The following is a 20164-nucleotide window of genomic DNA, read 5'->3' as shown; positions in this document are numbered from 1 at the left end:
GACTTCATGTTTTGATAAGGGTAGAAGCAAAATCATGCATTGTAAAAACGCATTATACATAGGTTGAAGGGTTTTCCCGAATTTTCAGGTCAACTTTGGGGCTGCGCATTATACACGAGAAATTACGGTACATCGCTGTGCCCCGGGCAGCACTGAATTGTTTCACTTTCCAACAGCATTTCTGCTAGCATGATGCTACGTTGCAACCGTGGCGTTTTTTCCGGCATGTGTGACTCTAAAACTAAATGGCACGTGAATTCGTTTTCTGTTGGCATCATGAAATGTAAATCATTGTTGTAGCCCAATTTTAGTTGGGGGCGTGGACATGTGTTTTCCGTTTCTTTTTTTCTGTTCATTTGTTCAAATAAAGCAATTCAGTCAATCAGTCATCACCCACTTTGTAATGTGCAATACTGCCAACTAGAGGACAGCAGTGGAACGCCCATGATTTTCGTTTCGTGTGCTTTGGCCTTGGAGGAGAATGTAGTTTCCATCTTTTTCATGTAATCGGGCGCCCTCCAAAGTCTGCAACGAAGCCCAATGACTCATTCTGCACACATGAAAAAGTATTCACGTGCATATCAAGGTGACTGATGTTGTCCCCTTAAAGGGCTGCACCAAATACCATCCAGATAGAAACTCCAAGCTGGTTTTGATAAGAAAAGCTATCTGCCGCTCATCGGCAGTGTGAATGTCAAATGTAGGTTGCAGCGATGGAATCGGCGCGCGCCCGTGCGGTTGAGGAGTCGCCGTTTTCTCACCTGAGCTTCACCTGTCACGTGTCTGACCCGTTCAAAATGAAGCTCTTGCACCTCGTGTCGAGGGCGGGGCCGGACCCGCGCGCTTTGACCGATACTCCATCTCAACGAGCTTCCTCTTTCATTCCAATTTGGAACTTTTTTTGCCGGGCGGGTCGACGTCAGCGCTGGCCTTTTGACATTGAGTAGATGAAATTGTCAGAAGTGCACATCAGGGTAAATGAGTCATGACTGCGTGAAAAAAAAAAAAGTGGCAAATGCTCCAAACGCCAGGGGAGAAAACAGTGACGTGCGTTTGTTCACTTGCTAAATTGTTTTACAGTCATGTTGACCCAAACGCATTCATTGTGACATCGCTCTGGGATGAAATATTGTAAAAAAAAACAACTAAAAAAACATAATGCAATACATAACATAGTGTGTCTTATATTTAGAAAAGTGGAACGTCAGTTCTTCATCTTTTTTTTGTTGTTGTTGTTGTTAAGGAAAGTGCAACATCAACACTTGGTCTTCCTATTAGGAAAGTCTAACATGAGTAGTTTGCCTCATTTTTGGTCGTACAACATCAATACTTTGTTTCCTTTTTCGCAAAGTGCAACATCCATAGTTTGTCTTCTCTTTCTGTAAGTGCAACATCAAAAGTTTTTTTTTCTTTTTAAGAAAAGTCAACATCAATAGATTGTCTTCTGTTTCGGAAAGTGCAACATCATTTGTGTGTCTTCTTTTCAGGAAAGTGTAACAGCAGCTGATTGTTTCATTTCTTGGTAAGTGCAACATCGATAGTTTATTTTCTTCTTAGGAAAGGGCTGCATCAATAGTTTATAGTATGACGCTTCATTTTAACAGCACACAGTAAAGCAGCATATTGCCGTAACTGTGTGCAAGTGTTAAACCTTTGCACCATTGTCCCACCATTTCAGAATACTTTTAAAAACAGGCCCCCTCCCACCGCGCTTCCCTCTCTACTAATGCAGTGAAATAACGCTAGGCTGACTTTGTCCACTTATTTTATGTCATAGTGGGGAAAGAAAGTACTGGCTTTTACAGGCACTTAAATTAACACCTTTATTTGTGCTACATCTTTGTTTTTCTGTGTCAAAAAATTATTGCTGTCGGTGGTTTTATTTGTTTTTAGCATTGCATGACGGGCTGAGCAATGTGTCAACAAAATTGAACACGTTTGTCAAGGTATACAAACCAGTGAGTGTATTTTATCACAAAATGTTCATCCGCACGGGGGCGGTGACAAAAACACAAGACTGCGCACGTCACATTCACAGTGTGGGGAATGCAGTGTTGTCACCTCAATATAACACAAAGTCGGGGAATGGTACCGCCAGGCATTTTCTGCAGATCACTAGGTAAAGATCCCTCCATCATGTCTGACTGATGGCATTCTGTGTCAATCTCCTCTGTGCATAAGGGAAATAATAACATGTAAAGTACAATTTCCATCCATCCAATTTCTGAGCCGCTTCTCCTCACTAGGGTCGCGGGCGTGCTGGAGCCTATCCCAGCTGTCATCGGGCAGGAGGCGGGGTACACCCTGAACTGGTTGCCAGCCAATCGCAGGGCACACAGAAACAAACAACCATTTGCACTCACAGTCATGCCTACGGGCAATTTAGAGTCTCCAATTAATGCATGTTTTTGGGATGTGGGAGGAAACCGGAGTGCCCGGAGAAAAGTCGTCCACCGTGCCGCTACAGTACAATTACATTTTTAAAAAAGCTTGAAAGTAAGAGTTAGAGAGTCAAATTCAGTGTTTTATGTCCAAACAGTTAATTTAACCCTCCTGGTCCACCAAAAATGTACATGGTTCGCTATGACCCACTGCATGTTGGCATACCAGGGCCCCCAAAATGCTGATCGAAGCCCCTGCTGGTACGCTTATATTGCTCAATGACTCTCCGTACTTGTGTTTTTATGTCCTAAATGTATATTTTGCCATATGCTTGTTTGCTGTAGTACTAGAGGGACTACAACTACCGGAGACAAATTCCTTATGTGTCTTAAAACCACTAAAAGATGATTCTGATTCAGATTCGGAATCGAGCGTTCACGCTCATATTCGCAACATCACTGAGTGGGAACTCAACACATCGAAGTCACGCGAATGTACCACTACACGATCAGCGACATGAATAAATAAGTAAAATAAAATAATCAGCAACATAAGTGTGGGCTTCATTACTGTTGTTGCGCTGCTGTAGAACTACACTGCATCACACTCGGAGCTGCTTCTAATGATTTGACCCTCTCATCTAGTGCTATAACCCAATAGGCCTTATATTAATTACTGATTCATAATCAAATAAATATATCCCTGGCAGCATTTGATAAAAACATTGCTATTGACCCGTGAGCCAAGGAAAAAAATACCACTGTGCAATGAAAATAAAATTTTAATTCTAATTCTATTATGCAATATATGAGATAGGCTTATGGCACTATTTTCACTTTTGGCTGTATTTTCATGCTAAAATTGAACCCGTATTATATGGAGTGTATATTTTATATTGTATTTTATTTTATATATTCTATTTCATCTAGAGTGTTAATAGTTAAGTATTTTAGTTGATTTTACAATAACTAAGTCTCCCACGTAGACTGAATGATTGACACGTTTTATGAATGAAAAAAATTATCATATATTCTCTCCTAAAATGTCTTTTATGTCTGGATTTTCGTCTCAATGTATACAATGGGTCGCAGGACCGTCCTGTAGTGCGCATGCGTAAATATCGGCCGCTGTAATCAGGTGACGTAGATCTGAAACCCGGAAGTGAGTGGGGGCGGGGCTTAGTTGACGGACGGCTGTGGTGGCCTCTGTCAACCCCAAAAAGGTAAGGACTTTCTTTTATGTCCTCCATTTACCTCTGGATTTAGACCTCCATTCGAGACCGAAGCATCTTATTAACGCAGTGTTGCTCTCGCTCTCAACGTATTATCATATTATCGTATTATGTTATCGTTTTGACGGATGTCGTTAGCGCGTTCCGGCTAGCATTAGCTTGAGCCAGTGCGGGTGTCGTCATGAGCAGCAATGTCTTCACCGCTGTCGTTCACAAGAAGAGCTTTAATATTAAAATTTTTGCAGCTCATAAACGCGTTGTCAGTCACGAAATAAATTGTCTCAGTTGCTTCTGAAGTCCTCTGGAGGCGTGGACACTTGTAAAAATTATGTCTTTTTTTATTTATTGATTTTAACTTGATGCTACTGATGATGAGTGCTGTTAAATACACTGTCTTAAAGTATAATGCAGTACCTTACCCTTATATCAAATCAATTTTCACCATTAGAATTAATTACAGCCCTACAAAAAAAAAACAATCGTCTTGATTTTAATACACCGCTGTATAGTATTAAAACACAATAAAAGGGAATAGAAAGAAACAAAACATTTTTTAAAGTGTCATTTATGTACGAGCCCAGTTGGGTAGTTAAGTGTGAGCGTCTGGATGTGAGTCGTTCCTACGGCAGCTCCCTTTGAATTCTTATTTTGTTTTTGTTTTTTGTGTGTGATTGCCTGTTCCGTTCAATAAATGGTTGAAAGTGCATCGTTTACTGTGGCTCTTGAAAATAATTTTAATAATGTTCTACAGCACGTTTTTTCAAGTAGGTGAATTTGGGAATGGTGGGTCGGGTTTGTACGTGTAGTCTTTGTTCAGCCATGAATAATGAATGTGTTTTACAGCATCCGCCATGACGGCCATCAAGCACGCCCTCCAGAGGGACATCTTCACGCCCAATGACGAGCGTCTGCTGGGCATCGTCAACGTCTGCAAGGCGGGGAAGAAGAAGAAAAACTGCTTCTTGTGCGCCACGGGTACGTAGCGTGTGACAACAAACATTTTTGTTGTTGTTGTTGTTCATCACATTCCACTGTGTAAACTAAGAGCAGAATGGGTGGAAGTTGCTAATGGAATCCACTTTGTTGTTGTTGTTGTTCTTCCAGTCACCACCGAGCGGCCCGTGCAGGTCAAAGTGGTCAAAGTGAAAAAATCTGACAAAGGAGACTTTTACAAACGACAACTGACGTGGGAGCTCCGCGATCTGACCGAAGTGGACGCCAAAGATGCGAGCAAGGTCGGGGAAGTGACACGCTTGAGGCTGCACCACATAACACATTTTTGGGTAATATTAAACAATGTAGCAGGTAGAGTACAATGAATGTCAAGTGAAACTAGTTTTAAAACAAAATTCAAGAAGATATTATGGAGAAATGTAGACCCGCTTCCAGACCACCAGTTGAAAAACGCTCTTGACGTATATCTACGCCGGTGGCGGTAAACGGTTGGATTCCAGTTGACCACTATAAACGTCCAAGGCATTGAATGAGTTGACACCTTTGCTTTGTGTGCTTCAGGAGAACCCAGAGTTTGACCTTCACTTTGAGAAGGTCTACCGCTGGGTGGCCAGCAGCACGGCTGAGAAGAACTCGTTTATCTCGTGCCTTTGGAAACTGAACCAGCGCTACCTGAGGAAGAAGGTGGAGTTTGTCAATGTCAGTTCTCAGCTGCTGGAAGGTGCGTTAACTTGCCACTCCCCTGTCTCTCTCTCTCTCTCTCTCTCTCATTTGCTTCTCTTATATGTTGAAATTAGACGTCACTTGCGTGCATCTGTGTTTATTTGAAGCATGTTTGTAAACTGACTATTCAACCCTTTTTCTCTGTATTTTTTGCTTTCTAGTACGGCTCTCTGTGTTAAAATTCTTCTTTCTCTCTTAAACTTTCTCTGGCCAGAACTTCCTAAAGCGGAAGGTTGGTAGGACTTAACTCCCCCCACCGCCCCCCCTTCCATCCTCGAATTCCTCTCCATTACTCTTCACGACATCACCAATCACCATTATTAGACTTTCACCCGCATAAACGTGCCACCAAATTAAGATAGTGGTGCCATAACTCATTATACACGTCCGGACCATGTTGTTATACTCCTTTATTTTCCATTTGTGTTTGTTTATTCTCCCCTTACCTAATTGAACCAAAAATCTGGTGTCCATGTTTTTTTGTTTTTGTTTTTGTTTTTAGTTTAGCGGACCATAGGAACAATTTTAGCTGTACAAAGTAGTATTGAGGCCACAATGAAGAAGAAGAAAAAAAAAGTTACAGTACCAAGTTGTATATTTTCGAAATTAAACTTGTAATATTACAATAAAGTTGTATATTTTTTAGATTAAAGTCATAATATTACAAGAATAAAGTTGTTGATTTTTTTGGACAAATTATGTATATTTTTTAGAAAATTGTGCATATTTTGAATTGTTTAAAAAAATATGTTTTAAAGAAAATAAATAACATTTTCAACATTTAAGGAACAAGCCGTGAGCTCCAACTCTCACTGGAGCAGTTCGCAGCCGAGTGTGAAGCGGCTGGGATGAGAATCAGCACCTCCAAATCTGAGACCATGGTCCTCAGTCGGAAAAGGGTGGCATGCCCTCTCCAGGTCGGGGATGAGATCCTGCCCCAAGTGGAGGAGTTCAAGTATCTTGGGATCTTGTTCACGAGTGAGGGAAGAATGGAACGGGAGATCGACAGACGGATCGGTGCAGCGTCTGCAGTGATGCGGACTTTGTATCGGTCCGTTGTGGTAAAGAAGGAGCTAAGCCGAAAGGCGAAGCTCTCAATTTACCGGTCGATCTTCGTTCCTACCCTCACCTATGGTCATGAGCTGTGGGTCGTGACCGAAAGAACGAGATCCCGGATACAGAGCGGCCGAAATTAGTTATTTTTGAGGGGAAAAAAAACTTTATGAGAGAAGATGTGTATATTTGTGCGATAAAAACTTTTTCTCTATTATTTGGGTTGTAATATTCAGTTAATAAGCTGTATATTTTTTAGAGAAAGACAGGAAAAATAAATGTTTTATATTGAAGTCACAATATTATGAGATTAAAGTTGTATATTTTTGAGAAGGTTTAATAAATTTAGTGATAGATTTTTAAAATTAAAGTCGTAATATTAAGAGAATAAAGTCGTACTATGAGAGAAGTAAACAAAGGATATCGTTTGTTGAAAATATACAACTTTATTATTGTAAGATTATTACTTTAATCCAGTAGGGTGGCCCTAATACTCCGTCATAGATAAGAGATATTTTTTTTGTGGGGGGTATTGTACGTATGACCTCATACTTGTGCTGGATGCTCATAACTGCTGGTCAATGACTAACTGGTGGTAAATGAGTACATTTGTATCATGTTATCATTCTGAAACGGAACTTTTCATGAGATCAGTGTATGGAAATGTCCATTCCCTGTCACTGAATGTCTTCACCTGTCAGTAAAATGTGCCACATTGTGTTTTGAGCAGAGCTTAATATTTGCTCATGTTTTGCCTGTTCTTGTCCCTTTCTGTGTTTATTTTTTATTTTTTATTTTAATTTTGTCAATAGAGTCGGTGCCAAGTGGTGAGAGCCAGAGTGTCGCCGGCGGGGACGAGGACGCTCTGGATGACTACCAAGAGCTGAGCACCCGCGAGGAGCAGGACATCGAGGGCATGATGGAGGTGTGCGAGTACGCCATATCCAACGCCGAGGCCTTTGCCGAGCAGCTCTCCAGGGAGCTGCAAGTGCTAGATGGGGTGAGTGGAACAATAATGTCAAACAGACACTAAAAGCATTTTAGCTCAAGGTGCAAGCAGTTCTTCCTGAGTTGCCAATGTTTTTAGCCATGACTCTATAAAAAGAAACCTAATGCTTTCTTTTCCTGATTGACATAAAATCAGACTCAACTTTTCCTGTTTTAGGTCAATTAGGATTAACAAAATTATTTCTACTTGCTAAATACCAGAATAATGAAATATATGTTTTTAGAATATATCTAATAGACAGTTACGTTATGGCTAAATGTAGCCAATGTTTTTGAGTGTGACTGTATAAAAAAAAAAAAGAACATGGTTTTTTACCTGACTGTGTGACACAAAATCAAACTAATCTTCTCCTATTTTAGGTCAATTAGATTACCAAAATTATTTCTATTTGCTAAATGCCAGAATAACGAAAGAAGGATTTTTTGGGGAGGTAAATATATGTAATAGACAATACAGTTATGGCTGAAAACATCGGGACCCATGGGGTGCCAATGTTTTTGAGCATTACTTTATATTTTGAAATATTTGTATTTTATTATTTCACATTTATTAAATTTTTAAGGCCAACATCCAGTCCATCATGGCGTCGGAGAAGCAGGTCAACATCCTGATGCAGCTGCTGGACGAGGCGCTGGGCGAGGTGGACACCATCGAGGGCAAGCTGAGCAGCTACGAGGAGATGCTGCAGAGCGTCAAGGACCAGATGGACCAAATCTCGCAGAGCAACCGCCTCATCCAGATCAGCAACACCAATAACGGCAAGCTGCTGGACGAGATCCAGTTCCTCGTGGTGAGGAACAAATACACAGATGACCTTGGCGTGTATTTTTAAAGGGTTTATTCGGAGTATGAAACTTAGCCATGTTACAGTTGAGAGTGATTGGCTAAGGGCGGGTGCGGGCAGTGGATATGGTAACTGGAAACTATGTTTTGCTAGTCCAAGTTGGCTGTAGCAAGTTTCGCTCAGACCAACCCATCAGAGGATGGAAAAATGCTGACGTTGTCGGTCAAAGAAACAGTCCCGTTGCCAATATCGTTTCAATTGCATCAGCCAGCACTACTGATTCTGAAGGCTTTGGGCAAATTAGATTGACATGGCAACACGACGAGCCTGACATATGATTGGACAAAAAAATCTTAACATCCACATACATGTATCGGAAAGAGTGCAGCCAAGAGAAACACGATGAAATGAAGAGAATGAATTCTTGGGAATGAATTATTAAAGTTTCATAGAATACATACAGTGGTGCCTTGAGATGCGAGTGACCCAGCTCACAGGTTTCTGAGATACAACCTGTCGATCGGAAGGCTTTTTGCTTAACCTTGAGAAACAAGCGCTGTATGGTGGCACATGACCCAACTCACTTCACAACAAGCGGCAGTTTGGCAGGCATAATAAGTAAATATTCTTCAAAAAAGAGGCTTCAAGCTGTTTATTGGGTGACTGTCAAACTAAAAACTAAGCAACTATATGCCCTCCACTACTTGAATGCTAACATACAATGGGAAACTCTAAAGACATACAGGCTACCAATTAGCATTTATGTGGCTGTGTTGTTACCCTTTAAGCAACGTATATCTGAACACAAACGTTGCTAGAACACATGTAGACAGACCATATAACAATACCCACATGCATATATTTGTAATTCTTTGCGAAAAACGACAAATATTAGTGCCGTACTGATGAAATGTTGGGAGATGAGACGTCTCGTTGAACAGTATATCCGTCTGTCTTTTACTGCTCCCAAGTGGCCAAGACATGCACACTAGAATGAGCAACACAATTAAAGTAGAAAGTGTGACAAAAACTGTGTAATTCTATTTGTTTGTCTTTATAAAGTATAGTATTTATGTGCTATTTTTGTTGTATTTCAAGGCACCATTACAATTGAGGTTGTAAATGTAATTCAGTGCTTCTGTAGTGTTTAGGCCAGTAAACAAGGCCTTGCCAAAGGAAACCTGAAACATGCTTTGATTAAATTATTTTGAAAGACTGTGGATATCCTCATGGAATTGCTGCTAATTTCAGCACCGCCACCTGTTGCCTAGCGACCGTGTCATGTGTCCCCGCATAGCACAACATGGACTTGTCCAAGGGCCACATCAGAGCCCTACAAGACGGAGACCTGACCTCTCCTAAAGGCATCGAGGCTTGCATCAACGCCGCCGAAGCCCTTTTGCAGTGCATGAATGTGGCCCTCTTTCCAGGTATTTAAAAAAAAATTTTTGCTCGCCACCCAAATGATAAAAGACGTCTTCGAGTGACGTCCATTTTTTTCCCCGCGTAGGCCACGACAAGCTGATGGCCATGAAGCAGCAGCAGCACCTGTTCACCGAGCTGAGGGATACGTTTGCGCGCCGACTCACCAATCATCTCAACAACGTGTTTGTGCACCAGGTAATGCCATGTTGTTGCTGTGCAGTGTGAGCAACTCCTGTGTTAGTCATTTTGTTAAAGGAGCCCATTATGCCTTTTTTTTTTTTCATAATTCAAAAGTGGTTCCCAAATGTCTTAATAACGTGTGTGACATGCTTTCATCAAACTACCCCTCACTCTGCTTCGTTTGTCTGCATGCATGTGTTATACTGTCTCCGGTGGCCATGTCACACACACCGGGAGGGGCTGCAATCAATTATTCATGAGCCACAAACTTTAATTCTTTACACTCTATTTAATTGTTATTACTATAAGTTTTTATTAATTCAAATATTACTGATTGCCATTTTCCTTAAATTAAGAGGTTTTTTTTCTTTTTTTTGTGCAATGGTAGGGGGTGTCACACCCATTGGGAATGTGGTTGTTTCTGCATGATACAGCGTAGTTTGGCCGTTGCTTGAAAGTGCCTCTGGATCTTCACCCATCTTAATTTCCAAGTCATGGGCAGAGAAATTAGGAGGAGGGGGGGTATTATGTAAATTAGCCGCATTGTTACGTCAGTAACAGAGCTGTATGGCTCACTCATAGAAATATCTTGGGAAATAGGCAGATTTATTAAATATTTTTTGAGTTTTGTAATTACATAATTACTTCTGAGCCCTCGTTATTTGTACACGAGCAGTTAAAAAGTCAATTTTCGACAATGTTTACCCTTATTGTTTGCCTTAACTGCAGAAGCTGCTCTAGATTGGTGGATAGCCAATCTACCTAGTCTACCTCATAAAGTGACCAATGAGTGCATTTAACAAAAGGTACAGTAAGTAACAAAAATGAGCAACCAACTCAAGAGTTCTGGCTCTGCCCCAACGTGGACTTCCTGTTTGGCTCTTCTGACTCGATTTCCTAGAGCTCCTCATTTCCTTCCTCCCTCACCCCCGTATCCTCTTATTGATTGTCAGTGTTTCTCACTTTCAATCGTCCCGCTCTGCTCTCTCTGTCTCCGTCAGTTCAACCACTTCAGTCACTTCAAAATGACCATCCCTCACTTGTATAGGTCTTCCTGTCTGTCACTTCCAGTGAGTAGCCTCACCTCATCCGCAGAACTACCCCTCCTTACAGACAAGGTGTGCATGGGATTTGTCTCTAACCACCACCTAACGGCCCCTCGGCTCAAAAATGGAGAGGCCCTCATGGAGTGTCTTGGTGCTAACGCGGTGTTATTTTTGTCACTGAAGGACTCACGTTCACCTTAACAATTCTGCATGTGTTTCAGTACAACCAACATGCATAACACAAGAGAAGTGCAAATAACAGTAGTAATGGTTTCTGATGGAAAATACCTTATAAGTGGTGTGCGTATGTCAGTTATTTAGCATACTCGTACTGTGGGGATACATTCCAGACCCACCCATAATAAGTGAAAAGCTGTGATATAAAGACTTAACAAAAACGTTTTAAAAGAAAAAAAAAAAATGTTTTAGCCCTTCCACAGGCTTTGAACACATTAAAACACACATTTTCACTTCATTGCAAAAGTATTTGAACACAAAAAATAAATTGCCGGCATAAAATATGTAGAAAATACTGTCTATTGTAGTGTATGTGTACATGCATGTGCCTTAAAGAGACGGGGTATGTGACGGCGGTGTGTGTGAGTGTCTTGGTGTGAGCTGTGGTCGACAGCAGCTACTGAGTGATTGGGGTTTGTGTGTTTTACTGTTCCTTGGCGTTGAGTACATGGCTGAAAAGTGCATCGGCGACTCTGACTCTCCTCTCCCAGGTTCTCCCTTCATATGCCTAAAACATGCATGTTAGCGTAATTGAAGACTACAAATTGTCCATAGGGGTGAATGGTTGTTTGTCTGTATGTGCCTTCCAAGAGTGTGTGTGTGTGTTGTGAGTCAGTCAGTCAGTTATTTGTTACTGTCCTAATGTTCCTGTTTGTGCCGTCTAGGGCCACGACCAGAGCTCCACCTTGTCCCAGCACACCATGGAGCTGACCCTGCCCAAGCACAGTCCCCTCCACCGGGATCTGCTGCGCTACGCCAAGCTCATGGACTGGCTGAAGGTCACCCACCGGGAGAAGTACGAGGGCCTGTCAAGGGTCAGTGCTCTTACCATGATGTGACGACTCACCCCTCACTGGCGCAAGAGTCCTTCTTGAGCTTGTTGAATTACTTAGTAATGTCTTTCGAAAGCTTCTGATAGGTTTATTGACATCATCTGAGTTAATTACAGACACACCTGTTGATGTATTTGAAGGCACACCTGAACACGCTTGCATTGTTCGTATTCAACGACATAATAATAGAACAGAAAACTATTTCCCCCCCCTCCCTGTGTCCAGACCTATGTTGACTACATGAGCCGACTGTATGAACGAGAAATCAAAGACTTCTTTGAGATTGCCAAAATCAAGATGGCGGGAACGAGCAAGGAGGCGAAGGGCAAGTTTGGTAAGGAGTCGGATTCTTAGTCTTGCGACTGAGTTTGCAATGTGGCTTTTTAAAATGTCTCCTGTACTTAACCTGAGCCCAGTTACGTTATTTAAGTGTTTAAACCAGATGATCCCACATTAGCTTTGGGTGCAGTTTAGGCGGCTATTCAGGTATCGGGATGAAACCAATCTTATTTCAAAGTTGGCTGTTTTGGTTCGAATCAGTCAATTCTCACTCGGTTATAATGCCCCCTGGAAAGTTGGAAAGAAATAATACAAAATAGCCCCTGAAACCAGTTCCACCAATTGAAAACCAACATGAAATTGAGTGGACAAAAAAGGATGGGCCTTACCAGAAATTGAACAGCAAGTCAACCATTTTGGTTTGTAGCAGCTATTTTGGGTGAATTCCAGGGCTCATTCTTTGATGAACTCCTACTTGGTGATTCGCCCTAATTAGATGTTTATTATCCCGAATTCTCATGATCATTTCAAGATAGCCACATTGTACTAAGCAGCCAGGAGAGTTTCATTTTCCTGTTGTCGGACATGGTAATTGGACACATTTTGTGGCACCACAAAAAAATCCAGAAAAAACAAAAGACACCTCTTTGTTAATCCTTGAAATGCTCAATGAGCTGAAGTCTCACAAAGATATGCTGAAGCTTTATGGGATTTGTATGTACTACATTAGGTGTGTTCATCTTGAGCGGTCCCACTGTCGTCGTTTACAGTTGAAACCAGAAGTTTACGTACACTATTTAGAAAGACACATACACTTTTTTTTTTTCCATTGTCTGACATCCAATCAAGAGTATCTTTTCTGATCTGTATGATGATGTTTATACTTGCATATAATTGTTTGAACAGATGAACGTGGCACTTTCCGGCATTTCGAAATTCCACCCAAGGATGAGCCAGATTTGTGCAAGTCCATGATTCTCTTGCTGATATCTTGGCAGATTTGTATTTTTTTATTTTTATTTTTTTACTTTCCCGTGATGGTACACAAAGAAACAGGGTGTTTCAGGTGTGCCTTCAAATACATCAACATTTGTGTCTGTAATTAACTCAGATGTTGTCAATAAAGCTGTCAGAAGCTTTCGAAAGACATGACATCATCGTCTTGGTTTCTCCCCCCCCCCCCCCCCCCCCCCCAAAATTTAAAGGCAATCTTATTGTATGTACATTTCTGATGTTGAAAAAAGCGTTGAAAAATTCTCTCATCATTCTGGCATTTAGCAAATAGAAAAGATTTTGGGAATTCTAAATGACCTAAAACAGGGACGTTAATTCTGATTTCATGTCAGACAGGGAGAAAAAAAAAATCTTTTTATATAGTGTATGTAAATTTCTGGTTTCAACTCTATATTACATAACATAACCAAATGAGCTATTTAACACCTTTACACCTGAATCCTTACGCTGCGAAGACTTGGGTTCGACTTTTATCAACACAAGCTTAAAACGTGTGGAAAGCACTGCTTCTCATCAGCTGTGGTGATAGTGATGCCTTTCACTTTCTCGACTTGTTCACCCGTTTCATATCTCTCGACGGCCAAATCTGCTTTCTGCATTCTGTGTTAGCTTTTCTGTTGAAAGCAGCAGTGAGGAGGTTTGTCCAGTGCAGTGCGTGTCAGCTTACGCCAAGTGGCCTGTCTTAACACCCGTGCTTGCATGTTACTAAGCCTAACCTCTCTGTGTCTTTGATGCTCGCCCTTTCTAACTGGCCCGCAGCCACGCTTCCGCGGAAAGAGAGCGCGCTCAAGCAGGAAACGGAAAGTAAGTGAGACAGGAGGAGACAACCTCCCCACCCTGCTTTCCTACTGCAATGCTTTCCATGTAACTGCCCTGAAAACAACCTCAGTATTGAGTGAAGCTTATTTCATGCTTATGTTACAACAACACATCATCATATAGTCTACTGACCTAGATAGGCTTGTGTGTGCTGGTCCCTGCTTGTGTATCCCTGTCTGTTGTGTGTCCCATGTGTGTCTGTAAATGTGTTGTTGTTTACGTCTGTGAGTGTGACCGTGTACTGTATGTGTTTGTGTGCCCATCCTCATTTGCCTCTCCCCCTATGTGTGTGCGTGTGTTTCCTGGTGTGTATGTGTGTGTATTTGTGTAATCTCACTTAGACACGTCCATGTTGAAATCAGGCCTTCACGGCAGCTCCGGAAAGCTGGCGGGCTCCACGTCCAGCCTCAACAAGCTGAGCGTGCAGGGCTCCAACAGCCGGCGCTCGCAGTCGTCCTCACTGCTGGACATGGGCAACATGTCGGCCTCCGACCTGGACGTGGCCGACCGCACCAAGTTTGACAAGGTATCCCCGGCAGAGAAGGTCGGATGAAGGTTAACGAAAATGAAGTCTGTGCGTGTGTTCATGAAACGGAGTGGATGTTTGCAGATTTTCGAGCAGGTCCTCAGTGAGCTGGAACCCCTGTGCCTCGCGGAACAAGACTTCATCAGCAAGTTCTTCAAGCTGCAGCAGCAACCGACCGTCTTTCCTCCTCTAGCTCAGGTGACTTCAATTACAATTGCTCGGAATTTAACGGGCCTGTGGACAGCACGCTCGACTAGTGGTTAGTACATCTGCCTCTCAGTCACCAGTTGTAGACAACTTTATGAAAGTTTTGGCAAGTGGTTCCAAGGGTTTACAAACTAATTTACCAACTTCCACTTTTGGAACAGAAAATACACTGGAATTATATCGTAATTGGACTGCAATGCAAAAATCCAGTCGACTATGTTATGAAAATGTGTCTTGTTTGTTTGCCACACATTAAAACAATAATGTAGGCTGTTTATCACCCGTGTTACCATTTTTAAAACACGGCATAGCGTCTCTTGGTTATCCAACGATGCACTCATGTTCCTTCTCCTTTCCAGAAAACATAAACTTGCGAAGCAATAACAGACGCTGACATGCTTTTATCCCTCAAAAGCGTCCGTAATGTCTGGCAAGAGTTTTCATGTTTTATTTCCGCTGCTTTGTCAGCCTGAAGCGGAGGAGGCGAATGGCAGCTTGCCGTCAAGAATGCCTCCCCAGGCGGAACACAGACACTCCTTGTCGTCAGAGTGAGTGCTCAAATTAACATAGATGGCGAAAGTCAACCATCCTCACACATTTCCTCATTTTTGTTGTTGTTGTCGTCGTCGTCGTCCCCCCCCCCCACCGCCATCTTCCTCACCTTCAAAGCAAAGACATGGTGCGGCTGATGATGAACAAAGTCTTCCAGAGCATCGAGACGGAGCTCAACAGCCTCATTGCTCTGGGCGACAAGATCGACAGCTTCCACTCGCTGTACATGCTGGTGAAGATGAGCCACCACGTGTGGACAGCCGAGAATGTGGACCCGGCCTCCTTCCTCAGCACCACGCTGGGAAACGTGCTGGTCACCGTCAAGAGAAACTTTGACAAATGCATTGTGAGTCATGTGTATTATTCTCATGGCTATGGGTATGCTTGTGCCCACTCCTGATATTGAATCTTCATTCAAGATTGGATATTATGTATATTAACATACATACTACAGTGACAAAGTCCAAGCTTTGCCACAAATAGCGAAAATGTGCAACATTTTGTCAGCCACTAAAAAGATTTGCAATTGCATTTACAACCCCAATTCCAATACAGTTGGGACGTTGTGTTAAACATAAATACAAACAGAATACAATGATTTGCAAATCATGTTCAACCTATATTTAATTAAATACACTACTACTCTCCGTTGTCGTATTTTACGCTTCATAATGCGCCACACGTTTTCAATGGGAGACAGGTCTGGACTGCAGGCAGGCTAGTCCAGCACCCGCACTCTTTTACTACGAAGCCACACTGTTGTAACGTGCAGAATGTGGTTTGGCATTGTCTTGCTGAAATAAGAAGACGTTGGTTGGATGGCAGCATATGTTTCTCCAAAACCTGTATGTACCTTTCAGCATTAATGGTGCCTTCACAGATGTGTAAGTTACCCATGCCATTGGCACTAACGCAGCCCCATACCACCACAGATGCTGGCTTTTGAACTTTGCGTCCATAACAGTCCGGATGGTTCTTTTCCTCTTTGGCCCAGAGGACACGACGTCCACAATTTCTCAAAACAATTTGAAACAATTTGAAATATGGACCTGTCGGACCACACAACACTTTTCCACTTTGCATCAGTCCATCTTAGATGAGCTCGGGCCCAGAGAAGCTGGCAGCATTTTTTGGCTTTGCATAGTCGAGTTTCCAGTTGCACTTACGGATGTAGCGCCCAACTGTATTTACTGACATTGGTTTTCTGTAGTGTTCCTGAGCCCATGTGGTGATATCCTTTACACATTGATGTCGGTTTTTGATGCAGTGCCGCCCGAGGGATCGAAGGTCACGGGCATTCAGTGTTGGTTTTCGGCCTTGCCGCTTACAAGCAGTGATTTCTCCAGATTCTCTGAACCTTTTGATGATATTATGGATCGCAGATGATGAAATCACTAAATTGCTTGCAATTGTACGTTGAGGAACATTGAGGACTATTTTCTCACGCACTTGTTCACAAAGAGGTGAACCTCACCCCACCTTTGCTTGTGAATGACTGAGCAATTCAGGGAAGCTCCTTTTATACCCAATCATGGCACCCACCTGTTCCCAAGTAGCCTGTTTACCTGTGGGATGTTCCAAACAGGTGTTTGATGAGCATTCCTCAACTTTCTCAGTCTTTTTTGCCACCTGTCCCAGCTTTTTTGGAACGTGTTGCAGCCATAAAATTCCAAGTTAATGATTATTTGTTTAAAACAATAACGTTTATCAGTTTGAACATTAACTATCTTGTCTTTGTAGTGTATTCAATTAAATATAGGTTGAACATGATTTGCAAATCATTGTATTCTGTTTTTATTTATGTTCAGCACAACGTCCCAACTTCAATTGGGGTTGAATTGGGGTTGTAAATGTCACAAAATGGTGCTAAAGTATTTTCTTTTCCCAATAGGACAAGACAACGGCCTGACTAAGTGAAGCTCTTCCCCTGAGTTCAACATAGTTGATTGGCACACAGAGGGCGCCAAAGCAATATTCTTAGATTAGATTACATTTTTATATGGTTTTGGCCTTAAAACTGCAGATGTGGTTGGTTACGTCAGACCATAACACATTTTTCCCACGTACGTTTGGGAGATTTCAAGTGTATTTTAGCAAAATATAGAAACAAAGGTTACATTTTTTGGCCCAAATTCTAAAAGGTATTTTTGGTGCAAACACAACAGCTCATTACCAGAAAACTGCTTTTCTTCAGCTAGAACTGGCGCCTTAGTCAAGGAGGAGTGAAAGAAAACATATATCAGGAAAAGCCTACTAGAACATCAGCACTTTATTTGGGGTTAATCAGAGGCACTTTAAATGGTGGCAGGTGTGTGCTGACTCCCATTTAACACGAGTTTCAATGTGACTGGTTAATTCTGAACACGACCACACCTCCAATTAGAAGAGAGTGTGCACACTTCTGCAACCACATCTCCTTTGTTTATGTATATTCAATCTATAAGATTTTTTTTTAAATCAAATGAGTTGTACAGGTTATAAGTTTAGAAATCATTTCTCCAGGCTCATTTTCCTGGATCATAAAAACCTGGAATTTGAACAGGGGTGTGTAGAATTTTTATATCTATTTTATCCAGTCCATCTAATAATAGGCTGTGTCTTTCCTCCTCACAGTCTGGCCAGATCAGACAGATGGAGGAAGTGAAAATTTCCAAGAAGAGTAAAGTTGGCATCCTGCCTTTCGTCACCGGCTTTGAAGAGTTTGCCGAGCTGGCCGAGACCATCTTCCGAAACGCGGAACGTCGCGGAAACCTCGACAAAGCTTACGTCAAGCTCATCAGAGCCGTTTTCATGAACGGTAAGAATGCTGACTCGTGTATTTTTTTTGTTTGTTTTTTACACGGAGCCAAGGCTCTGACGAGCCCCTCGTCTTTTTCAGTGGAGAAAGTGGCCAACGAGAGTCAGAAGACGCCGCGGGACGTGGTGATGATGGAGAACTTCCACCACATCTTCTCCACACTTTCAGGGCTGAAGATCTCCTGCCTGGATGCGGAGAGGCGCGAGGCCAAGCACAAATACACGGACCACCTGCAGTCCTACGTCATCAACTCTCTGGGCCAGCCTCTGGAAAAGCTCAACGTAAGCCCATATAACACCATGTTCACGTGATTAACATAGCAAATGGATCATCATGGCCCTGTTGCAGCATTTCTTCGAGGGCGTGGAAGCCCGGGTGGCCCAGGGGGTCCGCGAGGAGGAGGTGAGCTATCAGCTGGCATTCAACAAGCAGGAGCTCCGAAAGGTCATCAAAGAGTACCCCGGAAAAGAGGTCAAGAAGGGACTGGACAACCTCTACAAGAAGGTGGACAAACACTTGTGTGAAGAGGAAAGCCTGCTACAGGTCAGATATTAATACTGTAGTAGAATTTTGAGTTATTAATACGGTAGTGATATGAGTGTGATTCGTTCTCAAATCATCTTTCTCTATTGAAATAAATGGCAATGCCATTAATCCGATCCAACTTCCCAAATAAAACAACTCATTAGCTTACAATGTGTTTTTAATTGTTAAAATAGCACTCTATAATATTGTACTTTATTTAAAAAAAATACCGTAACAAAATGTTTAAAAGTATTTGTGTATAGAAATTAAAGAGTTTTTGCGAGCAGTTCTTGAAAAAGAATCAATATGTGCTTGCTTCAAGCTGTTTATTGAGACTCCTATTTGAAGTTTACAGTAAAAGTAACACAAAATAAAGTGAATTACACATTGCAAATTGAAGCAAACGCTAAACGCTAATTGAACTATTTTAACAATTTTTGATTAAAATAAAACATGCTCATTAAAATTGCAAGACACAATGTCATTATCAAGTACTAAGAATCTTTTGAGCTTGGAACAAATAAATTCACTTTTACGTGACTTCTGTTTGGTTTGCTTTCTAAACACATCCTCCCTCGTATACACCGCCCCCAGGTGGTGTGGCACTCCACGCAAGACGAGTTCATCCGGCAGTACAAACACTTTGAAGACTTGATCGGCAGATGTTACCCCGGCTCTGGAATCACCATGGAGTTTACCATTCAGGACATGCTGGAGTATTTCTCCAGCATCGCTCAGTCCCATTAGCCCTGCTGACAACGACTCCCTAGTGACATACTCTGGATAAAAGTGCAAAACAAAACAAAAAAGGTTAATTCATTCGTCCATCCATTTTCTACAGCGCTTGTCTTCATTTAGGGATTAGTGAACTGGAGGTTATGCCATCTGACTGTAACAGTTGGGGTTCACCCTGGATTGGTCGTCAGTTAATCGTAGAGCACATATCGACAAACAAGACCTATGGACCATTTAAAATCTTCAATGAACCTAACAACCACGTTTTTGGCTGGTGGACTCGGAGAAAGCCCATGTGAGCACAGCATGCAAATCCCACACAGCAAGGCCGGACCTGAGATTCAAACTTTGAACTTCAGAACTGCAAGGTAGACGTGCGAAACACTGGGTCCTTCATTCTATTTCTTTGCACCATGTTCTTAATAAAATTGCAGTCACCAAAATGTATTTCTCCTATTTTTTTTTTTTTAGATATATATTTTTCTTAACTCTTACATTTGGTACCTGGGTTGTCAGGGGGGACATCCCGTAGTTAATCTTCCTCTTCATACCACCACTATCACGTTGCACATGTATAGAAACCATCACTACAAAACAAAACTGCAATATAAAGGCCCTCAACTGTGTCACATAAATCATCTGGATTAGTTCAGAATCAATACATGACAAAAAATGCTAAGAAAGATCAAATATACACTCGCTTGGAGATGATGATTATTTAATGTATTAATGTGCACAAATCATCAGTCCTGATGGAAATGTCCCATTTGCTAAAACTGTGGAGTTCATATTACATCAAGCAGCACGACTGATGGTGACGGACCTTGGCAGATTACATTGACATGGCAACACA

General features: G+C 41.9%; 1 protein-coding gene across 7 annotated transcripts; it reads left to right on the top strand.

The window, feature by feature from the left end:
• Positions 1-3543: 3543 nt before the first annotated feature.
• On the top strand, positions 3544-19745 carry exoc1 (exocyst complex component 1). Of its 7 annotated transcripts, none has more exons than XM_061684297.1 (20): positions 3544-3604; positions 4457-4588; positions 4718-4848; positions 5129-5288; positions 5505-5522; positions 7156-7343; positions 7915-8142; positions 9434-9566; positions 9647-9756; positions 11690-11839; positions 12083-12191; positions 13910-13954; positions 14332-14495; positions 14580-14693; positions 15171-15250; positions 15372-15600; positions 17868-18051; positions 18133-18332; positions 18400-18594; positions 19171-19745. In XM_061684297.1, the coding sequence occupies exons 2-20, from the start codon at positions 4465-4467 to the stop codon at positions 19321-19323; spliced, it is 2715 nt and encodes a 904-aa protein (XP_061540281.1). In that variant the 5' UTR covers positions 3544-3604; positions 4457-4464; the 3' UTR covers positions 19324-19745. The 7 variants fall into 7 exon arrangements, with proteins under 7 accessions (XP_061540281.1, XP_061540279.1, XP_061540282.1 ...); XM_061684295.1 differs by having other exon boundaries at positions 14311-14495; XM_061684298.1 differs by lacking the exon at positions 5505-5522.
• Positions 19746-20164: the final 419 nt, after the last annotated feature.

Source organism: Phycodurus eques, chromosome 8 (assembly GCF_024500275.1).
Source record: "Phycodurus eques isolate BA_2022a chromosome 8, UOR_Pequ_1.1, whole genome shotgun sequence".
Taxonomy (NCBI): domain Eukaryota; kingdom Metazoa; phylum Chordata; class Actinopteri; order Syngnathiformes; family Syngnathidae; genus Phycodurus; species Phycodurus eques.
The sequence above is the reverse complement of the archived record's forward strand: the minus strand, read 5'-3'. Positions and strand labels throughout refer to the sequence as shown.